At 49.4% G+C, this 24,646-nt stretch overlaps 1 protein-coding gene across 50 annotated transcripts in view; it reads right to left on the bottom strand.

Moving 5' to 3' along the window:
• Positions 1-18,802, bottom strand: part of CELF4 (CUGBP Elav-like family member 4) — a 321,758-nt gene extending 302,956 nt beyond the window's left edge. For all 50 annotated transcript variants that reach the window (XM_063699169.1, XM_055368109.2, XM_063699183.1 and 47 more), the window contains exon 1: positions 18,088-18,802. In XM_063699169.1, coding sequence (XP_063555239.1) covers positions 18,088-18,373 — 286 coding nt within the window. In that variant the 5' untranslated portion in view covers positions 18,374-18,802. The remainder of the gene's footprint in view (positions 1-18,087) is intronic.
• Between the last annotated feature and the right edge of the window lie 5,844 nt (positions 18,803-24,646).

Raw genomic sequence — 24,646 nt, forward strand, 5'->3', positions numbered from 1 at the left:
TGAGCCAACAGGAGCCCCCCCAGGCTGGAGCAGGCTTGGGTGGACGGCTGAGGGCTGGGTGTACAAAAACCTTCTTTATCACTCAGCCACAGCCAGAGGTAGCCTGAATGCTGGTCTCCAGGAGAGGCTGCAGCTGTAGACCTACCCTGCTCCTCTCCTTCCTTCCCAGTTGCCACCCCCTGGAGGCTGCCTCTTCTGCTCACAGGCCTCCCCTTACCTACATGAGAGCTGTCTATAGCCAGTGCCTGGGGCTGGGTGGCTCTTGGAAGGCCTGCCCAAAATTTCTCCAGGTCCTGCCTTTAGTCTTGGTTAGATGAACAGAAATTTGGCCAAGATTCTGCGGGTTGATGCAGAAGGGAGATTGCAGGGGGAGTGCTCTCAGAAAATGCCTTCTGTTTATTTGCTGACTTCTAATGAGGATTTGGCCGCAGCCTTTATGGGGCCCCTGTGTTCCCGTCTCCCTTCCAGGCTGGGCCCCTGTCATCTCTCTCTCCAAACCAGCTGCTTTTACTTCTTCTTGCTAAAAAGTTAGGTGGATAAATTGTGTCTCTGGCCTTGTGGTTAATTAAGCTTTGTCTTTAAGGAGTGGTATGTGAGTATGTGTGTCTGTGTGAGGGTATGTATCTGGGTCCGTGTGTGTATCTCTATGTGCACTTCTTTATGGGTGCCAGAATGTTTCTATATGTGTGTGTCTATGAATGTGTTTGTGAATGTGTCTGCATTTTTGAGTGTGTGTGTGTGCTTGCATATATGAGTATCTATATGAATGCCTATTTCTGAGTGTGTTCCTATGTGTGTCTGTGTGTACTGATTTTTGAATCTCTATGTATGTGTGTATCTGTATGAGGGTGTGTCTGTGTGAGTTATCTCTTTGTTTCCATAAATGTGTACACATCTCTGTGTGTGTGTGTGTTTTTTCAGATCCTCCATACAAGACAGTGTGTGATAATTTAAGAAAACATTAGCCAGTAATGTCCCAGGGCTTCAGTTTTCCCATCTGCAAAATGAGGGAGACGTAAGAGATGATCTTTTTATTTACTTCCATAAAGGGAGCCTGCAGTCAAGGAAGCATGGCCGGCTTGAGCATATGACCAATCTGGGTGTATCTAACCTCAGTCGAGTTACTGCTCTCCGAGTTTCCATTTCTTTGGCATTCAAAGGGGCACAGTGACATCTCTGTCGAAGCTTTGTCACGAGGATGTAATGAGATAAAACAAGTGAGAGGCTGTGTGTGTGTCACTGTCACGTAGTAGGTGCATTGCCAATATCCCTTCCCACCCATCCTCGGGCCTTTGTGCCGCCCCTTATGTGCTGTTTCCGATAGTGAGCCGGACCCTCAGAGCTGATAGGGGTGCTGGCCCTTAATGCATGACAGTGACCCTGGACATTTTAACTTTTACACCGTGTTTTCCCTTCTCATATGATCCTCACAATGACCCTAAGCAATGGGTTGAGCAGGTGTTGCTGCAGTGATGTGAGAGCAGAAGGCCCAGGCTCTGAGCAAGGAGGTGAGGACACTGGTCCGTGCAGAAGCCAGAGCCAGCATGGGGCAAGGACCCAGGCATGTGGCTCCTACGTGGAGTACATCCTTGGTGTGCCAGCTACCTCTGCAGCAGGCAGTGTCCAAGGCACTAAACACTGCCCACCCCCAGGAGCCCTGCAACATCCAGGCCACCCCTGAATGATCAGGGCCAAGCTGGAGGGGCCTGTGCATGAGCCCCAGACACATGCGGACCGTCCGCTGAACAGATGCGTGGAAACAGCCCTCCCCTCAGGAATCAGAGGGGTGACTGGTGAAGCGGGGCCAGTCGCTCCCAGAGCTGGTCCTGATTGTCTGCAGGAAGCAGAGTACACTTCTCCCAAACAATCTACGCTGTTGTGGGTGCCCAAAGCCAGATTTATTAGCCTCATCACTCACTTTATTTAAAGGATTTGACTGTAAGTAGCATTTGCTATTTTTCTGAAATCCAAACCATCCTAGAGCAGTATGACCAGGACCCTGGAGAACAGAGGAGAAGGCAGCCTCCTGTTACTGTATGGGACTAGTCTCACAGCAAGAGGCCTTGGAAGGGGTGCACTCACTTGTACATTTAACTTTGGGCAGGTTTGAGACAGGGAAAAAAACTCCTGCTCCTTGAATGAAGGTTGCCCTTTGGCCACGGGCTGCCCGGCAGGCCAGGCCTTACGAATCTGCCTGCCTGGTCAGCAGGTACACCTTTGCCCCGATCCCTGATTCACTGGTGACCCCTTCCCTGCCTTGCTGGCACACATCCTGAGCCAAGCCATTCTGCCGTATCCTGGCAGGATTTGACCAGGTTGTAATTTTCCTTCATGATCCCTTTTTCATTTTTCTTTATAAAAAAGGTATCAACTGTACCTGGTTGCAATAGGGATAAAAAGAGGTACTATATAAGAAAGCATTTTACAGATTAAAATGCTATATAAATAGAAGGCATGCTATAATATAAATAAAATACATAATTTAACTTCTATGATACAGTGCACAAGATGCATGGTTCAACTTTAAATGACCAAAACACTTTTATATATAGGTTATATATATGCAGTATAACATATCACTTAATCCAGTATATAATGTGGTTGATAGTATGTCCTGTGATCCATACAATTATATAATATCTTATGACATATCATATCCCCAGCTCAGAGAAAAGTAGAATCAAAATCAGTCGACATTAGGCTATTTTGGCATTCGAAACACAAGCCCCAGATTTGTGATTTTAACAGCTGAAGCTGGGAGGAAGAAAACTAAAAATACTAATGGGGAAGATATCTCCATCAACTGGCAATGTGGTCCAATGGGTGGCGGCGGGGGGATCCGTGGGAAGAAAGAAACCCCAAGAATAGGTCTGGGGAGGGGGCTCAGCAGGGAGAGGGGCCTCTCAGGAGGAGCTGGAAGAGTTGGGCTTGGCAGTGATTGTTCCTACTATTTATGAAGCCAGATGAGGAGCTATAGGGCTTGCAGTGGCCCCTGTGTCTGCTGATTAGCTGGAGATTATATTGATGATGTAATAAAAATTCACTTTGTCTATTAAGTTTCATCAGGACAATCAGGGAGAGATTAGATAAAAATCAGGGGAAATGAATAATAGAATGGAGGAGGAAAGCCACACGTCCCATCCATGCTGTGGTCCCTGCCTGCCTCTCCTTTTTCCTGCCCCCAAGGGAGCATGAACCAAGAAGCCCCTGCCCTGTACCCGGACCAAGCTAAGCTGAAACTTTCCCAGAGCTAGGTGCTCTTAAGGAGGGACGTGGTGTTCCAGATATGACGTTGGTTTAAGTTTATGGACCATGTTTAATATTTGATTAAACCTTTGGCATGGCAGCCTCTGTGATCCGCAGGCCCCACTGGGAGCCCAGCAAAGAGATCAGCCCGTCCGCTGGCTGCCTGGGTCCCTCTCTGCTGCAGCAGGGGAGGTGGAGTTCTGCCTGGGCAACAGAGCTCGAGGCCGGGCAGACCTCTGCTGCCTCCCAGTAGACAGAGATGTCCCTGCCTCACACTGGCTCCCTCTGGCCTGGCCTGTTCCAGAAAATTCCCCCCGATTAGAGACGTTTCTTTGGGTTAAGGACTGGGCTCTAAAAGGTCCCTGTTAAAAGGCACGTGGCAACAGAGATGGTAACACATTAATGTCCATTAGCTGCCAGGGACACATCGGCCCAGTTTGATTTGTCAGACCAACAAGGGGCAAGGCATTGAAATGATAGGAAAAGGAAGTCACTTTTGGTTGGGTACCATTGCTTGAGAGCCCTCAGTCCTGGTTTCGTGGCCTGGGGGTTGGGGTTTGGGACTTGGGGTGGGGAGTGTAGAGGCTGGATGACAGGGAACTCAGAGGGTACTGGAAGACCAACACTAGTGACGTCCATATCTCTGCAGGGAACTGAGTTTTTCAGTCACTCCAGCTCTATGACTGAGCCCAGTTCTGTTCTCCCCTGAGAAATCCCTGGGGTCAGGAGGATGCCAGGATTGTGGTCTGTGGAAGGCCTATAAGAGGGGAATCTCCTTCCCCTAAAGAGCCAGCCCCAAAGGCCACCTCAGCCATGACTGCTCCCCTGGGCTGAGTTTCTCTTCCAGAGATGGGAGAAGTATGCCCATTCCACTGCTCTCCTGCAGTAAAAAATGTCTGCTCAGGATGTTGCCCAGGTGTGCTGTCCACAATGGGGGCAGTTCTTCCTGGGACCTGGCAATATTTTTCCAGCTGCAAGACCAGTGTCACCCCAGGAAACTCTGTCCTCAGCTTCATCCCCATGGCCTGGCTGCCATCCAGCCACTCCTGTGCTGGGGGCATGAGCAGAGTAAGGGTGAGGGTGCGGGAAGATTCCAGCCCCTGGAATCCTATAGTGTATTGCTCGGGATGTTCAGCTGAGTGAGTCTGTGGGGACAATCTGAACGCCTGCCTTGGTGACAGCAAACATGGCCACGGGTTTAAATATTCCATGAGTAATTTCTCAGCCCAAGTGGGCTGCAATTGGGACAGCTGAAGGACACTGCAGACCCAAAGCAGGTGAGGACAGCCCTGGCAGTTTCAGCGTGTATCACTGACTTCTTCCAAGTAACAGCAACACACCCACCCACCCATGACTGATTCTCCCTCAGCCAGGCTGGCGGCAGGTCCAGATTTATTCAAAATGAGAAATTCCTTTGTCCACCATTCTAAGAATGAGACTTCATTGCAGAGGGACAAAAACAAAACACAATGGAAAGAAACAAAACACAACTCCCCGACTTGTCAGCTCTCCAGCCCTCCTGCTCTGTCCCGTTCCCATCTGCCAGGCTGGGCTTATGCTGTCTTTCTCTATGTGGGAATCTGGCTTAGAGCCAGTGCCCCTACCTGATTACTTATCTTTCGGGGGTTCCCACATCCCCCCTCAACAGCGTATTTACACGGGACAGTTTTATGTTTGTGGGGTTGCTGTCTTCTATCACATCTCAAGTTATCTTGTGGCAGTGAAAGCGGGTCCCCCACCTTGTCGGAACAGAGCCTGACACTCAGGGCACCTGAATTGGACATGAATCTGCACCTCCATGAGGGAGGCCTATGTCTCTCCTGTCAGACCCAGGGGCTTTCCTGCAGGGGGCCATGGTATGTCCCACCACAGCCTATAATTTCCTACCCACTCCCTGCTCTGCAGAAACCTGCCTCTGCATGATGAGGGTGAGTGTCGAGAGGGGTGGTGGCATCCCAGAAGTCAACGGCAGTTGGTTCAGTGACTCCCCAACTCCCGCCCCAGCAGGCCCCTCCTCCAGCCTTGGCTGGTCTGCAGGGATGCTCTCCTCCTGGCTGTGTGGCCTCTGCTGCAGACTAGCCCTCTTAATCACTGGCTCAGCCAAGACAAGGTCAGAACATTCCAAGTTAATGTTTTGCTGAGAAACTTGAGAAACTAAGGGAGAAATAAACCAAAGCCCTGGTGATGGCATAAGGGGCAGATGGGGGTCTTGAACTTGAACACAAAGGGTACAGGAGCCTGGCTTTCTGCTGGCTCCAGCTGGATGGTTCAGCCTGCATGTTTGGCCCTTCCTGCCTGGCTTCCCACGTATCTCAGCTGGGGTCTCCTGGAGGAAGCGTGTCCTCTGCAGCTGGTGTGTGGCTGGTCAGCCCTTCAGGAGTGTGATCTCTTGCTCTAAGGCCTGAGCTGCTGTTGTGACCTGGTCTGCCCAGTAGTCATTCACCACAGCTCAACAACGTGCTTTTCTCGCACTGAGACATCACCCTTTAACTTGCTGTTCTTCTCTTTTCCCTGGGGACCCAACTCAGCTGCCAGGTCCCAGGCTTCACCGTTTGTTCCTCATTCCAGATTTCCAAACTTGCCCAACAGAATGGCAACAGAATTTACTCTAAAATAAATGTAATCATTTGCTTATTGAAATAGTCAAGATGACAGTACACATGAAGGTCCTGTTTTTCAATAAAAAGTTTTTTTTTTTAAACTGGATAAGAAAATGAGCCTGAAAATAAGCCAGTCCTACTCTGTGTCTTTGTCACTCTGATGATAAACTGGGCCTAAGTTGCTCTACTGGGGCCTCAGCTGGACCTGGGTGGTGAGTGTACCAATTGATCACTAATCTGTGGGTTCTCCACCCAGGCCCATCCATTTCATCACACGTAGCATATGAGTGTGCCACCTGTGTGCGTCTTGTGGGGGGCATTTGGAGATTCCTTTGCAGAAGTTCCGGGACACAGCAGTTTGGAGTTGGACCCATGTCAGGCCCTAAGTATGCAAAAGATTCTGGTGCTTTGCTAACAAGTCCCCAACATATGGAATTAAGAATAAAAATCACACTAAATCATAGACTGTAATTATTAATTTTTGAAATGAAACAAAACTCACATGGATACAGAAATGACAATACTTTTTGGGTTTTCTGATCCTCCTCTCTGGCTTTGCGGTCCCTGTTTTGCTGGTGTCCCAGGTTCAGGCCCGGGGCTTGTCAAGTGAGGGAAATGACCTGGAGAGTCCCCCACCCGCGCAGGGAGCTGCTGTGCAGAAGGAGCAGCCAACACTGGCCGGGGTAAGGGGTAGGGAGAGGTTTGAGTTGGAGCTCCTGGGGTGAGACAGGGCCTGGGCTGCTGCAGGAGCTGCGCAATTCAGACTGGGGCCCGCAGTGTGTGTGTAAGAAGTTCTTCGTCTCACCGTCAGAGGGCAGGCGACAGCTGGAGGAAAGAGGAAACCTCCCCTCACACACAATTTAGGGGCTTCCTCCCCAGGTATGAAAAAGGTGTAAAGAAGTGGTCTAGCCTCTGGGCTCTCTGCTGTTCTCCCTAGAGCTACCTAGAGCCAGGCCTTGTGGCTGAGGAGGGGAGAGGGCACTTTGGGCGGAGGACTGAATGCTGGTGCCAGAACCCACACTCCCCATATATCCTCTGAGGCTGTGCCCAGCCTGGGCAGGGATGGGAGCCAGTCCGGGGGCCTGGGAACTGTCTGGGGCAGCCTCGGGGGCTGGGGCTCTGCAAGGAAGGCTGGGTTGTGTGCACTGGGGAGGGAACGGCAGTGACCCGCAGGGCTCTTTGTCCCGCAGGCTGGGTGTGAGCACCTGGGTGGGACCCTGACTGTGCAGAGGCCAGCGGACCTTCTTGCCTCTTGATGACCCTGGGTGAGTGGGAGAGCAAATCAAAGGAAGGTAGGATGTGGCTGGTCAACTGGGGCCTGAGCTGTTTCTTATGAGAAGGGGAGCACCCTACCTCAAGCAGCCCCATCTCCCATTCCAGCGACAGGCCCCATTTACTTGCCCTCCTTTACAATCAAAGGCATCACCCGCCCCTCATCTTAGCAGCCCCTTTCTTATTCATCATCACGCCCAGCATGGGGCCTGGACTCTAAGGCAGGCTCCCTTTCAGTTGCCTTGACGACTCTGGAAACAGAGAATGATCAAAAAGCCAGTTGGGCCTTTGGCTGTCACCAGAGACACTTCCTGACTGCCCTCTTTCCATTCTGAGGAGCGCCCAGACACGGGGGTTCTCTCCTTTTCACTTCTTCCCCAGGACATCCTTCCAGGTGTTATCTATGGCTGCCAAGAAGGGCCAGGGACATCCTGAGACAGGGTTCTTATAAGAAAGAGAGTGAGGGGTCCAGGACTGCCCCAAGAGAATTCCAAGCCTTCCCTTGGAAGGATGCAAAGCCTTTCCTTCTCACTCACTGGGGCTGAAAGTAAGCCTCAGTGAGAAATGGCTTTCTGAAGTCCAAGATATTCCCACCCTACCAGCAATGCTGACAGGGCAGCACCCTGAGTCCCTGGCTCTGCTGATCCCAAGAATTTAATCACAGTGATTGATATGATTGGGGGTCTTTCCTTTCCTCCTGGGATACCCAGGCTGCAGAGTGCACACTGGCATCTCCTGGAGCCAGTATATCCTACCCCAGGAATGGGATGTGGCTTCAGGCTCATGCCACCCCTTTGGAGAGAGACCTCTTCACACAGCGGGGGCAAGCATGCTTTCCGTGCCTCATCCGGTGAGACCAAGCCAAGCCAAGTATTGATTTGACAGAAAGATATGGATATGCTGGATGCATAATGGTTAGGGGATCCTATTTCCTTCTTTTCCTGTTCAGAGTACACCTCTCCTCCACCCCACCCTGTTGAAAAGCAAAGGCCGGATGAGGGAGAGTGTTCTCACCGGTCACTCAGGGACGCCTCTGTTTCCCCGGTCTCCTTGCAGGAGTTCAAAACCATAAAGCCTCTGGGAAAAAGGACCCCCTCTCCCACCATGACAAGCTCTCCCAAGATCTTCGCCTAGCTGTGTATTCTTAGAACCAGTCAATATGATTAATTTTACATGGGTATAATTTCCGGCTATTGCTGTGGAGTCCTCCCAGCCTCACCCATCAACAGTGACATGATACAGTTTCTGGTTATATTGGTCAACCAAGATATTGATATTATTAATAATGGATATCTATACGCTGACCTTTGTCCACACAACTGAATCACTCTGGGCTGGCTGTCACATTGCTTTAAGAGGTATTGATAAGCCCATTACTGGAAGGGCACATACAATCTTAGGTGTATGCTTTTCACTCACCTTCAAGCATCTCCTGTGAAAATTGACCTTTGTTGCATGAACTGGTGTGGGTACCATGGCATGTGGTATGCAAAAGAATGTGTGTGCATATGCTTGTGTGGTGAATGTATGTGTGTGTATGTATGCGAGCGTGTTCACATGTATGTAAGTGTGTGTGACTGTGTGTATGAGTGTGTGTGTGTGAGTCTGTTTTGAACACCGTTCCTTTTAGAGCTGATCAAATAGTCAATTACAGCATTATAGGGAGGTAGCAGAATCACAGAGTTCCTACAAATACACTGTGATGTAGCGTTTGATCTTTAGATGCCTCTTGTCTCCGAGGACTTGCGCAAGGAGGCTTGGCTTTATAAGGATATTATTAGGTTGATGCCTCATTCTCTCAATTTACCTGCCAGGCAAGAGACAGCACTCACTGGGAGCAGTCTGGCCAGAACCAGCCACTGGGAGGTGCACTGAAGACCATGCTGCAGGCTTGACTTTGGGCACACGCTACTCTCAGCCTCAGTCTCTTTATCTGTGCGGTGGCAACAGTTAATTCAGCTCTACTTTCTAAAGACCAGAGAGGGGAAGTTTACTGAGCTCAGGCTCTCAACCTTCTGCACCAAAACTTCCAATCATATGAAAGCCTGGCATGCCAGCAGGCCTGATTGATTACGTGGTGAGATGTGGCCCTTTAACTTTTAGAGGGAATGGGTTTGTGTAGGTTTGTAGTAGAAGGCATGCTTTTTGTGCTTGTGTGTGTTCATGCATGGTCACACAGACCTCATTGCTGTGCATCTCTGTGGCTGCTGTTGTGCCTACCTGCATAGAAGGTGGTGTCAGGGTCAGTAGCCTCTATCAGCTTGGTCTACAGTGATCCCATCCTGTTTGAACTCAGACAGCCTCACTTGTCATGGATGCCCCCTTGCTTGTCCCTGTAAAGGGAAACTGGCTAGCTGGAGAGATCTTTTGGATCCTCAGACATAGTGTATGAATAAACCAGACACGGATTAATTAGGTGTGACTGCATCATTAAATTAGAATAATGAACAAACAGCCATGTATGGCATTCAAATCTGCCTAGAATGACTCCAAGGGTTGCTTTCAAGTAAGTCACCTGTCAGTTTGTAGGTTTTGGGGACTCTAGAGAGTGAGCCTCCTGTCACATCTTAAGAAGTGGCTTCTTTAGGCACTACATACCCCAGGTGAGGACCATCCTTCAGTGGGCACCAAGACTCCACAACTGAATCCAAACAATGACTTGGTTCAATACAGCATCATCTATGCATGCTTCAGCTGCGAGCATTTCTCAGTGTAAAATACGACAGTAGCACAGGTGCTCAAGAGATGGGAGGGAGAAGTTAAGAGGTGTGGGCAGCGGATGTGAAATGTATTGATCCCACAATATTTATGTGGATGTGCACATAGTCGCTTGTGCACGTGCATATGCGCATGCACACACACCCCCCTTTTGTGTTTCTATAAACTCCTTTTTCTTCTGCTGATACTCCCTATTTCAGTCAGATTGATTCAAGGGTGAACCAAGTTGTGTAATTTTAGGAACTGCAGCACCCTGCCCTCGGTGGACAACAGTTCTCACAATCCTGGTCCTTGAACACAGTGGCTGTGCAGAAAGGATTGTTTGTCTTTAACAAAGAGGAGGAAGCCAACAGCTAAGAGGGAAGAAAATGGGAAGCTAGCTTGCCTTGCTGGCCAGCTGTGGAATAGCCTAATACATCGGGGCTTTGTTCAAAAGATGTGTTAAGTATCTAGAAACCTTTGATCTGTAGCCACTCTTAACAAAGGTGATAATTAATTAAAGCAGAGTGCATTGCAATAAAGTAACATCGCGGTCAGTTTATGCGTTGTCCAGAGCCGGCCTTCGGAAGTCTCTGTCAATTAAGCTCTCGTAGGAGGCCAGTTCATTATCAATTTTTTTCCTGAGTTTGATCAATATTTTTGGCTGTTCTGTCCCCACAGAAGCAGGACTATGTCTGTCTCCATGAGGGCAACCATTTATTTCCGTCTTGCAGAAGGCCACATAGGATTTGTTCCTGAGCTGAGCTGCGGGGAATCACCCTGTTTGAAATCCTCGATCAGCTCATGCTAGAGAAGAGATACAAGGAAGGATAAGAGAAACCAAATGTGGAACAAGTAGAAGGGGAGAAACCCTGTAAATGGATGTTCCTGAAAACATCCCTTTTACTCTTTTTTTTGAGACCGGGTCTCACTCTGTTGCTCAGGCTGGAGTGCAGTGGTGCAATCTCCACTCACTGTAACCTCCACCACCCAGGCTCAAGCGATACTCCCGCCTCAGCCTCCTGAGTAGCTGGGACTACAGGCTTGCACCACCATGCCCCACTAATTCCCCTTCTACTTTTGAGGACTCAAAAATCAAGGCAATCACCTTGGGCTTCCTACCTGGCTTCCTTCTTGGTTCCTGTGGGTAGGGCTGTGGCTTGGGCTTTATACCCCACCTAGGGCTATGGGGAGCTTGATTGGTGGAGATGGAGGAAGCTCTTAGGGCAAGTACATCAACACTGGAAATTCCTCTGCAGCTTTTACTACCCCTGTAACAGTTTTTTTTTTTTTTTTCCTGTCCTGGTACCTTTAACTTCTCTTATGTTGCCGAATGGAACACTTATCTCCTTCTTCAGGCCCCACTTTGGGGTTTAGGTGGATATCTTAAATGTCAGAGAAGACAGAAAAGGAGAGGAAGGATGATGAAAGGGCTTCAGTGAAATTGTGGGGGGTGGGTGGGGGGGGGGGGCTCTGTTCTACTCCCCTAGGCTGTTGGGTAGGACTGCATGCTTTCTGCAATTCTTGGAGAGGCTGCGTATCTAAAGGCCTGCAGGAAAAGAAGAGGTGAAAGGAGTGGATTTTCTGCTCTTGTTATAGAGAGCCCAAAAGGAGGGCAACCGGCTCCCTGCCACGCCCTGCTTGGATTTAGGTAAAATGCAGTATTCTGCTTGGAGGGCCTGACTTGACTGAGCTGTCAGGTCGTGTGTGTGTGTGTGTGTGTGTGAACACTATAAAAGGAAAGTAGCCTGGAATACCAAGGGGCAGTGAGTAAGGTGGGAAATGCAGTGGGTGAAGGGAATTAGCTGCGGCTGGCCACTCGGCCACTCAGATTCCAGATGGAAGGTCATTGCTAAAGTGAGTCAGTGGGTGAGCAGAAGCAGGCCAGCCTTAAAAGGGTGATGGGTGGGGAATGAGGATGGAACCCTCCTCCAAACCAGGACTTCTGGATGGGGATATCAGGCAGATAAAACAAGAAGCACACCTTCACACCAGGACTTGGATCACTGACAAATCCAAGCCAGGAGTTCTGAGGTGGATCATGTATGTAATGATGAGGACAGCATCATTCTTTCCAGATTTTCTCCTTTTCTCCTTCACCCTTCTCCCTGATCCTGCATATAGCCTTGCAAGATTAAACTGTCCCTAACATCATCTCCATGCCACTTGCATCTGTCATCTCTTCCCTGTGTGTGTGTATGCACACACACATGCTCACTCCAACACCCACACAGGCTGCAGCATCTTCCCTCCTCCTACCCACAGACACATAGGTTTTCACACCCTTTAGCTCTTCTCCCTGCATGTCACATGGGATTTCCCTTCCAAGTTCAAGAGCTGCTGTGGTTTCAGCCACTGTAAACGGGCACTCCCAGCTTCTAGCTGGCATTTTGACCCTACAACTTTCACTTTTTTTTTTCTCTACCTGCCACTTTGAGCCTTATTCTCTGTTGCATTTCTGCCCTCTAGAGCCTACTTATTCCAGATTCTCTTTAGGTGAGATCCCTTCTGGGTCAATTTGGAAACTGACTCTCTCCTGATGACATGGAAGGTGTGAGCCCTGGACAGAGGCAAAGTTGAGACAAGCTCTTTTCTCAAGCAAAAAGGTGGTGTCTTGGATATCTTCCAAGGCCTCACTCAGAAGCCCCTCTTCCCTCCTGATATAGATGCTGTAATAATGAGGAGGAAGATGCTACTATTAGTGATGATAATGGCCATGATCAAGTTGCTGGAGTGTGGCAAGATCACTGGGCAGTGGGAATGCCCTGGGACACGAGCTCCCTGATAGAACTCAGAACTTTACTACATGAGTGTGTAGGGGCCATAGTGATGGCAGGCAGTTTTATCATTTTTTTCCTTTGTGTTGTTTTATGGCTATGATTTCATTCAAGAAAAGATTTCATTTTGTTGTGTTTGAGAGGCCACAAACATCCAGCCAATTGGAGCAGGTGATGAAGGGAGTGAAAGTATACCAAGGGGGTTATTTCAACCCAATCTAGAATTCCCATTAAAACTGTGTGTGCTTGGGGATGGGAGGGAGGTTGTTAACATCTCCCTGTTGAATTGCACTGAAATCTAGGCCAGCCCTGGTTTCCATATGTGTGGGATGTGCTTAGTCATGCTTGCACATGAAAACATATACGTGCATATGTGCATGTTAATTTATCTCTGTGTTTGTTGATTCCAAGAAAGTCTGTTTAAAAGACAAATGAAATTATGCATAAGCAGCAAATAACTATCAGTCTCTTAAATAAGCTAATCATTTCCCAATATTTTTTCTTTGCTCTTAAGTAGGACACTTATCAACATCTGGAATTTGGAGTTTGTTTTAATGGTGATTGTTGCTTTGATATGCTTTAGGTTTGTAATGATTGCTATTGATCATTTTCTTTGGTGAAACCTGTTTTTTTTAAAAAATGCTTTTCTTGTTCTCTGATTGTGGCTATTCAGTTTTCCCTGTCTCTGACAAGGCAAATCTTTCTTTTAAAAGCTATAGGTGTGTACCTAGCCGTTCTGCCAGTCTTTTCCCCTGGACAGAACTGAATTTTTATTTTTCAAAGTAATTAAAAAAAAGTTCATCTTAATTGAGCTCATGCCCATGCTAATACTTCAGCTGCACTGTCTCTTAGACTCATTTGAAAATGGAAATCACATAGAGCCTCACAGTTTAAATCACCTGTCTACAGCAGGAAAAAAACACCCCAAACCCCACAAAACAATGAACCATCTTGGGTAAAGTCAAGCGGTGGAAATTCAGTGTTCTGAGAATTATTATATCTTAAACAGAAATACAAGACATAATTTTATGAAGATGGTCACAAATCACCAAAACATATTCATATCCCCGTCCTTCCTCTTTCGCACAGCTAAACCCCAAATCAAGGGGCTTTAGGCATTTCCTATTCAGGTATAGTTGAAATAGAAGATTGTGCATGTGGTGGTGAGTATATTTTAAAATGATACACTCTCTGGAGCTAAATCCACAGAAGATTCTATTGCTCTGTCCCCACACTTCTGGATGTAGTGTGGAAGTATGAGGGGCTGAAATCCCTGCAGCTGTGGCTCCTGGGCTGAGAGCCCCCCAGGCTGCCGGTAAAGTAGATTTTCCTCCAGGTAGCGGAGAAAATCTCAAAGCAGAGTGGTTACCCAGGCACAGATCAGTTCTGACTGGATAACAAGAGGGACTATGATGTGGACTTGGCCGTTTAGATTAAAATGCATCGTAGGCTCTGGGAACAAGCACACATCAGTAGTAAAGGCTGTTTAAACCTTTGGGGACAGCCCTATGTTTAGATTACGTTAATTCATAAATATTATACTAAATACCACTTAAATTGGACTTAAATGACTTCAAAGATAATGCATTATAATATGGCTATCCAGAGAGCACTAGTCTTTATATCTCCCAGTAACTCAGTCTTTGCTGCCTCCCATCCAGCTAGACAGGACCAAAGTTATGAATGGATTGCTGATTTCTTCATGTGTGATCCACTGTGTATGTGAGTGTTAACAAGCATGGGTATGCGTATGTATATGTGTCTTCAGACACTGCCTCTTTTTGTTCTACAGGAAATGAAAAGAAGAAAAGAGAAACAAATTAAAAATGAGAGAAAGGAAGAATTGGACTACTGGGTGACCTGTTCCCTTCTCCAGGGTAGAAAAATTCTACAAAAAGGGGTAAAATTGGCCCTCAGCTCACTTCTGCTGCTATCCGAGGAATTCATCTCTTTTCTCTTTAATCAATAGTGCAATTTCTTTCTCTTTGGAGCCTGGAAAAACAATCTTTCCCAAAGTGCTCTAATGGGGGAGAAAAGAAGACTCTGAGTTGGTCGGGAGAGTTTGCGTTAAACTCGGTTTTCTTCCTTGGGTGTTGTTTCTTTGAATTTTAATTCTGGGCTTTTTTCTTCCTTTCTCTCTCTGCCTAGCACCCAGATACCCCTCTCCCCAATTGCTTTCTGGCCTCCAGGGGGTAAATTTACCTTTACGGTAATCACCCCAGTCCACAGCTGCTCTTTGCTGCCTCCCCAGCCCAACAGCCTTTCTCTGATATGGCTGGGTTTGCTCCACAACACCCACCCACTCCCTCCTCCACAGACTCCCAATTTGACTGGAGTAATTGCCTTTTAAGGTGCACTCTACGCATGGCAGGTATTCCATTAACCCTTAGAACTCCTTCCTTCTTTAGATATCTGAAATGGCAGGTGGCCAACAAATGGAGACCCACCTGAAGCCTCCTGTGTTTAATTTAGTTTTTACTTCTTTTCCTTTTCCTTTTTTTTTTTTTTGCCACTAACATAAACATGACATCCAAACTGGAGGCCAGTGTCCTGTGTCTCTCAATTTTATCCTGTATGATTCATTAGAAGTTAGAAATTAAGGAAGGGGAGAGCAAGAGGCACAAATATGCCCTGAAACCAGGCTTAACAAAGGCATGATTCTATCCCTAACCTTATGTTGTCAATTTAGAGATAGGGAAATCTAGAAACCAAATGCAACCCTCATTCCTCAAGCCTCATCATGCTTTCTGACTTAACAGTAATTAATCACCAATGGCAAGCGAGTAATTTTTTAAGGTGGCCGGAGGCTTATTTTATCAGGATTAGCTAATAAATCAGGCTGCATCACCGAAGAAGGGGTTTAAACTCTTCTAGGACTGAATAAACCAGACCTCGGAAACGGTCTCATTTATTCAGCTCTCTGAGAGCTTGCAAGCACTGTTAGGGACATTGTGGTCCAACCTTGATTATAAAAATCAGAAGGATGGAGAGGTAGGAAGTTTCATTGGGAAAAATATATGCTCAGGCTCTGAAGGGTGAGCTGCGACAACGAGGAACCCAGTATGCCGGAGCTAGTGGGCCTGCTTGCCACTGACTGAGACAGTTTAGGGGAGAAATTATTTAGAAAATGAAGTTTTGTTTGTCCTAGGAATTCTGGCCAGATGTGTATATATATATATATATATATATATATATATATATATATATATATATATAAAATATATGTAATATATGTATTATGTATATATTATATATATAATCATAACCTTCTCTACCTCCCTAATGCAAATGATGAAAATTCTACTTCTTTGCTATTACATGAGAGAGTCCAAATTACATCAGCAACAAAGTGATGATATCAGGGATTGTAGAAAAGAAACCAAGGAATATTGTTAAAGTTTATCTTCATTTGAAATGAAGAAGCAAATAAAGTGCTTTAATCCAGATGCCATATGAAGCCCAGCTCCTCACAACTGTCTTTTGCCTCTAGTGAGTTCTGATTTTTTTAACTTTAAAATCTTAAATCACCACAAAAACTGATCATTAAGATGGGCAGAAGACTTCCCTACCTATGCTTTCAAAATTTTTATTATTACTATTTTTTACAATGAGGACATTCAGAATAACAAAGGTTTGATACAAACCTTGATTAGCTTCTAGGAAGCTTGATTGGAAGGGGAAAAACTACAAAGATATGGTTGACTTGAGGGGGGGGGGGGGGAAAGAAAGTGTTTTCTTTTTTTCTTCGAATATTATTTTGAAGCCTGCCTCCCCGTTCCACCTTTCCAATCTCTCTTTTGAACAGACAGACATTTTCTCCATATTGGATAAAGGTTGCTTTCTCTCTCCATTACAGCCCCCACCCTCACCCCACCCCAACAAACCCAGTATATTTCCATTCTGCTGTGTTTTTGTGTTACTCAACATGCCATTAACTTTAAGATTTACTCCTCAGCAGGCAAGCTGGAAGATACTAAAGCCAATAAAAACTGCTCTCTGGGACTCCAACTATGAAGAGTTTGGAGCTCTGTTTAGTATTCGAACGAAGGGAGGGCTGGAGAAAGAGGGTGGTTGTGATAGTGAAAATCGCTGCTGCTTAGAGAGCCAGACAGCTCTGCGCTCTGCACCTAATGTGCTGGAGGATCAGCTGTGTCCATAGCCCATTTGTGGCCAAGGATGAGGCTGCTCTCTATGTGGGGGTGGGCGTGCGTGTGTTTTCATCTTTAAAACCACCAGCTGTAACAGCATCTTCGGCGGCTCTCCACACTACTGTTTATTAAAAACGGAACATCCATACACATCCCCTACAACTTCCTTAGCCCCGTGCTCCTTCCCTGCCTGGCGATCAATCTCTCTCAGAAAGCATTTAACTTGCCCACATAGATCCAGCACCGATTCATCCCCGCTGCACATCCTATATATTACTGTTAGGAAGCGGAGCACTGGGCTAATTTCGTCACCCACCAGCCACCCACACACATTCTACAACTGAACACGTTTGGGGCTCTGCTTTAAAGATAATAAAACAAGGAGAAAACAGGCAGGCTGCGGACAATTCCCATGACCACTTTCCTAAAAAGTTGCTGTGTTTTAATTCTTTGATTATTCTGTCTCCCCCTCCCCCAAGCACTCACTGGCAATGATCGCTTCAAGGGAGAAATAATGTACTATAAAGCTCTCTGCATGGTGAGTTTGGGATAAATTAGGGTACACCTTTCAAAATGCAAATCTGGCACACACATATTTTTTCCCCAAAGCCCCGCTTTCCTGGGAAGGGGACTATCCAGGCTTGCCAGACCCCCCACTCCACCCAGGGGATGGCTGGTTCCTTGCTAATTCTTGCCTTAGGTTTTATCACTGGTTCCTTCAAACATCCAACCCCCCCACCCCCAACACACACCACCATTCACACCACAATCAGATTATTGAGGCACACAGCTCGACAGGGAGAGTTTACTGTTACATTTAAATAAAAATTTCTCTTTGAATTTGTCACCTCTCTCCCTTTTAGACGGCTGCGCTCCTGCTACTCTAGCCCGGAGCAAAGGATGAGGAGACCATCTCCTTTAGTATTTTCAGCACCACGGCGATGGACAGCACCCTCGGTCCTCGGCCGGCCAGGCGCCCGCGAGTCCGTCCGCTCAGCGTCCTGGGCTCGACCGGTGCAGCCTTCCCCATCCCAATCTTTCAGGTCGCTGTACCCAAAAATCCAAGCCCCGTCTTCTCGATCCCCTCTCTCTGTCTCTTCATCGGCGCCCGCTGCTCTCTCCATGGCATCGTTCCTATCAGCACCTCGCCCAAAACCCAGTCTTGCCCCAGCGAACAGCTCCCCACGCACCCCAGCTCTGGTCTCCACTGCCCGAGCGCCTCCCTCCACGGCGCCCGCCCGAGGCTTCCTCTCGCTTAGTCCGCCGCTCGTCAGTCGCCGGCCGGCCGGTCGGCCCGCCAGCCCGCTCCTGCTCCCCGGCAAAGTTGGGAGGGAAAGGTGTACTCACCTTTGTGCATGCCTGTGAACCTGTCCTTCAGAACCGTAAGCTCGTAGATTTTGCCAAACTCCTCGAAGAGGGGCTTGAGGTCCTTCTCATCCAGGTTGCGGGGGATCTGCCCAATGAACAGCTTGATGGCATCGTGGTCCTTCATGGGAATGGTCGACGGGTTCCCCGGGCTGTGGCTTAATCCGTTCATGTGCCCGGCACTGCCCGGGCTGCTGCCGAGCCCGTTGGTACTGAGGCTCGCGTTGTCAGCCTGTCCGTTTGCTAACGTGGCCATCTTTATATACATAGAGAAAATCTTCTTTCCTTTTATTCTTTCTCGCTCGCACTCTCTCGCTCCTCTCTCTCGCTCGCTCGCGCTCACACACGCACACGCATACACACACTCGGGTTCTCTCCCCCTCGGTTTCTCTACACCTCGCTCTCCGCTCGCTCTCTGCTCTCTCTCTTTCTCCTCTTCTCTCGCTCGCTCGCGCTCGCGCTCTCTCTCTGCTCTCCCCCCTCTCTCTCTCCCTCCCTCCCTCTCCTCTCTCTCTCCCTCTCTCTCTCCCTCTCTCTCTCCTCTCTCTCTCGGTCTGATCTGATTTTTTTTTCTTTTTTTCTTTCTTTCTTTTTTTTTTTTTTTTTACATTGAACAGACAGGGTCTCTGTCCTTTCCGTTTAAACAGGCTGGACCGGTTCAAGTTCCCAGCCAGACCAGGGGTGGGGGTGGCGAGTGTGCGCGCGCGGAGGAGGGCGCGGGGGGCCGGGAATGGGCGCGCTGTGGGGGCCCGAGCCACGGCGGGCGGCGGCCGGGGGCAGGGCGGCGTGGGGCGGCGCCGGCCCCACCGCGCCTCCCCCGTCGGCGGCCCCGCGCCGTGGCGGTGGTACAGTCCGAGACGGCCCCCGGCTATAAATAGCGCCAGGCGCATGGCTCTTCGGGAGGCGCTGAGATTCCGGGCCCGGCGGCCGCGGGGAGCGGGTGTCCGTGAGGAGCCGGGCAGCCGGCCTCCTCTCTTTGCCTTTTGGGGGTTCTTTTTGTAATAGCAGCAGGTGCAACTTTTTGTATTTTAAAAATAGTGATTTTTATTTTCGTGTGGGTATGTAGGGGGGCTTTATCCACCAAGCTATGCTCTATTAGGGCGCCAGGCGGGCGAAGCAAAGGCAGGGATGGCGGGCGGGGCGGCGGCGGAGGTGGAATGGGCGCTTTTTTCTTCCATCTGGCTTTATTTATTTATTTAGACAAGAAAAGCGAGCCGGCTTGGAGGGAGTCCGCCCGGGGATCCGAGCGCGCATTCATCAGTGTCGAGAGAAAAAAAGCTACATAAATATATATTATGTGGATAAATCTATAGACAAGAGCTCTCTCGCGCGCGCTCTCTCCCTGTCTCTCTGTGTGTCTCTTTCTCTGTTTTTTTTCCTCCTCGCACCCCCAACCTGCCAGAGCAGCCCCACATCTTCCTCCCGCCCGGCATCTACCGCCACCCAAGCCACCTGCCAGGATGGGGCTGGGAGCTGTCGGGCCGCGCCGGGGGGCAGAGGGACGGGGAGTAGAGACTCGGGGTCCGACCCCCGCCCCAACCCGCCTCCGAAGGCGGAAGGTGGGGGTCCCCGTCCCGGGCGGCCTCCCCCGCCCCGGAGAGCGCGGCTGGTCCGCCGGTGGCTGGCGGGAGGAAGGTAGGAGTCGGGCGCCCCTGCCCGCTCGCCCGCCGGAGGGGGAGGAAGGCGCTGGGCGCGGTGGCCGGTGAGCCAGCGCGGGGGATGGCTTGATTTGCCCTCGTCTGCTTTACGGGTTCAAATAGAATATATTTTTTTAATCACCATCAAAAGAATAAAGCCCCTGAATCGCTATCTGGGTTGCCGCCGGACCGAGACTCGCGCGGCGTGCGCTGCCCCCGCGGGTTTCGTTTTCGGCACCTACAGCTCCCGAGGTGCGAGGCTGAGTCGTTCCTGCCGTGGGGACCGGGGGTCGAGCCGCCCGGTCCGGACCGCGCCGGACTCCCCGCCAGGCCCACTGGGGCTGGCATCTCGGCTGCGCGGGAAAGGGAGTGGCAGGCGCGGAGCCGGGAGCAGGGTCCGAGCGGCCCCGCCTGTAGGGGTGAATACTGGTGGTGAACTTGGCTGGGGTAGCAGATTTTCACGTTAATGATATTTACCTGCACCCCGTCGTCTCTCATGTTTGCTTTTTCAGGGCAGCCTCTTCGCTTCAGAAGCCTGGCAAATTGAAATAACGCGCCCGCTCCCCCGCGGGCTGCGGGGCTGGGGAGCTGGGGCGGCGGGGCTGAGCGGCTGGCCTAATCCCCGCCGGCCCTCGGCTGGCCACTTTCGGGTTTCAGGGTTTCTCTTTTCTTGCCCTCGGATTACATTACGTTACTAGAGGATATGTCTGCAATTTAAATTAAAGAAATGAGACCCCAGCTGCCTGAAAACCCAGGCCAACCCCATTTGGTACAAGCACAATACGGAGCTCTCCAGCGCCGGAGGAGGCCCGGAGGCCCGAGGTTCGCAGCCCCAGGCCCCGAGTCCGCTCAGGACGCCTCTCTCTGAGGATCCCGGGCCCAAACCAAAGAGCAAGTATGATTTTTAGAACTGTGGAACTTCATCCTTTCATTTTAGCTTCTCCTGCCTTTGCTTGCCGGAATCGGGTGTAAGTATAGTTAATTCGTCACTTGGTTTACCGGGTTTACGTTATCCGGTGTTGTATGCTGGTCTAAGAATCGACCAAGTAGATGACTCGAACAGAAACTCACATATAGAGCCTTTGCCATGTGGTGGTTGTGTATTTGGTGTGCCTTTGAAGTGCCCTGATAAGGGGGGCAAGTCCCTGCTAAGCACTTGGAGAGTTTGTGTGTGTGGTTTGGCCGTGTGTGCCTGCTTGTGTGGATGCAGCGTGGGTCTGTGCACGGACCCTGCGTGTATCCACACTGCATATATGTGTGTGTCCCTACCAGGTTGAGACCTCCTCCTTCCGGTCCCCTAGGACACATCAGCAGAGGCTATTAACTCTGTCCAAGATATCTCTTCCAACATCATCCTGTGGTGCTGGTGCATGGCACCCAGGATCCTACAGCTGAGTGGCATGTATTTTCTGCTATCACAGGGGAGTTTAGGAGAGTAAATTCCTGCTCGAGGTCTGTTTTTCTCTCGTTGCCCCTCAACCCCTGAAAGCAAAGCCCGGACATCGGAAAGGGAAAGGGGCCAGCTAAGGGCAGCTGGAAAAGAAGGGAACTGCTCAGGGGAGAGTCACTGAAGTTCACCCTCCTCTTCCTGCCACCACCCAAGGCACCCCTAGGTCCAAGTAAATTATTCACAGGGGGTTAATTGTTCATGTTATTATTAATAATAGTCAATACATCAATAATAGCAATCGTTGGGCAGGAGTGAGCCAGGGAGTGGGCTTGTTAATGAAAGGGGGCACTGGCTATTTGAGATGCCATGAAGACTCCTCCATTCTGTGCAGTGCCAGTTCCCTCCAGGACTGCTCCCCTGCCCTGTGCACCACGGCCCCTCCTGGTGTCTCTTCATCCGTGGACTCAAAGCTGTGGAGAGCTCCTTCTTCCTTAGAGATCCCCACCCTCCCCTTTCTCCCACCTGATGATGGCTTATTTTGGATTTGGGTTATCTCACCTTAGCAGGTGGCACAACCCTTACCTCTCATCTTTCTGACAGATATATGGCGAAATGTCCTCCCTCCCAGCTCCTGCCCCAGGACACTAAGTCCTGTCTAACTGAGCTACCCAGTGTAAACAGCAGCAGAAGCAGCTTCTGTTTAGGCATCAATCTCTTAAAGGTGCAGATCTGGATCTCTTAGGCTCCTACCTCTCCTCCATAGCAGAGTGTTGGGGATAAAATAACACAGACAGGTGTCTCAGACTAATGCAATAAAAGAGCAGGACCCCTGAGAAAATAGTATGAAACATGATTAGGTTGGCTCTTTGGTATCCTCACCCTTGATATTCTAGGAAGACTTGAGTTAAAATTTTTTTTAACCTTAGATCATCAAAGAGAAATGTAATTAGAGAAAGATGGGGCAAAGTATTACTCACTGTGACATTTAAGCAGATTTAAAACTTTCCCTCCAAGTGCCACTTCATGGCCACAATTATTTCACCCACTGAGAGAGAGGGAGAAGGCTGGCAAATGGAAGTGGGGCTGGGCACAATTGCTTCTCATTTTCTCTCTGGGCTTGGTGTTTTTATGTTGTTGCTGATTCATCTTTGGGGGTGTTAGAAAGTCCTGTGGGGGATTAGGTTCAGGTGGGCTAGCTACTCAGGCCTTGCCAATACCTCCTGTTCCTTCGCTTCCCTTTGCTTCTCTCGTTCCTCAAGGAGGGGAGGGAGCCCTCACTGGGCTCAGCTTCCCTCCAGCTGAGCCACTTGTCACTGGTCACCCTCTTCTCTCTGACACCCACTGAACTAGCAGCCCTGGCCATGGCCGCACAACCTCAGGCCTGCTTTGGCTCTCCTGCCTGTAAATCCTCTCTTTCCCCCTCAATTGTGAACTCATGGAGGGCAAGGACCCAGTAATCTGGTCTCTCCTCCTCCTCTGCAACCCCTTCTGGTAGCACAGTAGGTGCTTAAGATATAGTTTATAGATACCAATGGCTAATCTGACTTGGGGAGTGGTGTCAACGCTATATTCATATGGGCTCTAAGGAAGGGGAGCTGCAGGGCCCCAGGCGGACACTTTTGAACAGGTAATTTAGAAGACTCCCAGCAGTTCAGCATCCTGGGTCTGCACTGCTTTACTTGGAAGCATCACCACTCAGTCATTCTTGCCATTCATCCAGTCTTTCTGACCTCCCTCTGGAAGCAGCCAAGAAAGGACAAGGCTGCAAAGATCTCACCGTCTAGTTAGACCAAAGTCATACCCAGTGAAAAGCCCCAGAACAGCAAATGGCAACAGATGGTTAAATGTCTTCCAGGCCTGAGGAGTTCCACACAGGAGAAAATAGAAAACAATCCAAGTTGCCTGTGATGATCTGTGATGGGGGTAGTAGCCTTAAGGAAAGAGGCAGTGAAGAAGGCAGGATGCAGAGGGGGCCAGATTGGTGGTAAGCTGGGTGATGCTGGGGATTTAAAACTGGAAGGGAGAAAAGCAGGGATTACTCCAAGGTTATGTTGAGACCATGCTGAAAACAGAGCTGAGATCTACACTGGGCTCCCTAACAGACCAGACCTCAAATTAAACATCTCTATGGAGCGACTGCTCTGCCCAGACCTGCAGAGGGCAGTGAGGGCAGGCTGGAGGAACGGAGACTCCCCTGTACTCTGTATAGGGCTCATGTGCTGTTTGGGCAAAGAAACAGACTCAAAGAGCCAAATGGCCACAAAGGGTATGATCCAACCGAAGGGCAAAGTGAAAGGAGCAGGCTGTGTGGGCTACGGACCCCCAGAGAAGGTGGAGCTTGTGTGGGCAGTGGCACTCAGGGAAGGCCTTCTGGAGGAGCAGGCCCTGCTGGCCCTGTAGGAAGGGGTGTTTCAGCTCAGGAAGAGGGGAGAGAGGTGGCCTTTCAGGCTGAAGTGGTGTTTGGAGTTGCCAGGCCTGGAGTGAGCAGTGGGCTCTGAGTTCTTGCATGACAGACAGAAGGAGGAGGCTCCCATGTGGTTATCAGTTTGGTAGGCAAGATGGGGCTTTGCAGGCAGCCTCAGCAGTATGGTCTTCTCCACAAACCCAGTGTGTCTCTGACCTGGAATACTTCAGTAAAGTTCAGTGATATAAAGAACAATAATCGGGGCAAGAAAGGAAGAGAAAAATAATTCCTACTGCCTTTTAGCTAATATTGGCAGCCTCCTGCTACTCAAGTAGACAATTGAAGGACCTCCTATCCTGTTCTGAGCCCACAGCAGGTCTGGGCATGAAGGAAACCCACTGGAGGGAGAATGCTGTGTGTTTGGGAAACCCAGGGGCTCCCTAGAAGGACTGAGCTGTCTCCAGGTCTCAGACAGGTGCCAGGGCTGGCAGAAGAGGGGTCTCAGAGCTGTTTTTCTTGCTGGCTGAGCCTCAGGGCCATACTGCCTTGGTCTTGTGAGGGGAGCCCTGGCTCTGGCAGGGAATGGTTTTGGGAGTCCGTGGTCAGCTCCTGTTCCAGGCTTTCATGCTAACCCTGGGGGTTTGCCTCACTTGTGCTGAGGACAGGTAGGAAATGTAGAGGCAGTGTGAGAGGCGGAATGAAGGGACCCCAGAGTCCCAGACAGGGGCATCCTGTGTGATGTGGCCAGGAGAGCCAGAACTCGGCAGTGGGGACCTGACTCATCACTCTCCTGGGCCTCAGCTTTCTCTTCTGTCAAGTGGAGACTGGGGTCCCTTTCTTCCACCTTCCTTTCCTTCCTCATATCACATCCAAAAAAGATGAGACAGCGGCACGTCTGTGAGGTTGACTAATCAGTTTTCATGTAAAAATTATTAAGGTGACAAGAGTGGGGATTGAGGGTCTAAATGGGCTATAAAAGAATGTAAATAAATTTGATGAACTTAATTGCACTGAGGGGTTAGGAGTTTACTCCTTATCTTCCCCAAAGAATTGACTTTTTTTTTTTTTTAAAGGGCAGTGCTCCATCCAGCACAAGCATGTGGTTTTAGC

This window comes from Gorilla gorilla, chromosome 17, assembly GCF_029281585.2.
Source record: "Gorilla gorilla gorilla isolate KB3781 chromosome 17, NHGRI_mGorGor1-v2.1_pri, whole genome shotgun sequence".
Lineage (NCBI taxonomy): Eukaryota > Metazoa > Chordata > Mammalia > Primates > Hominidae > Gorilla > Gorilla gorilla.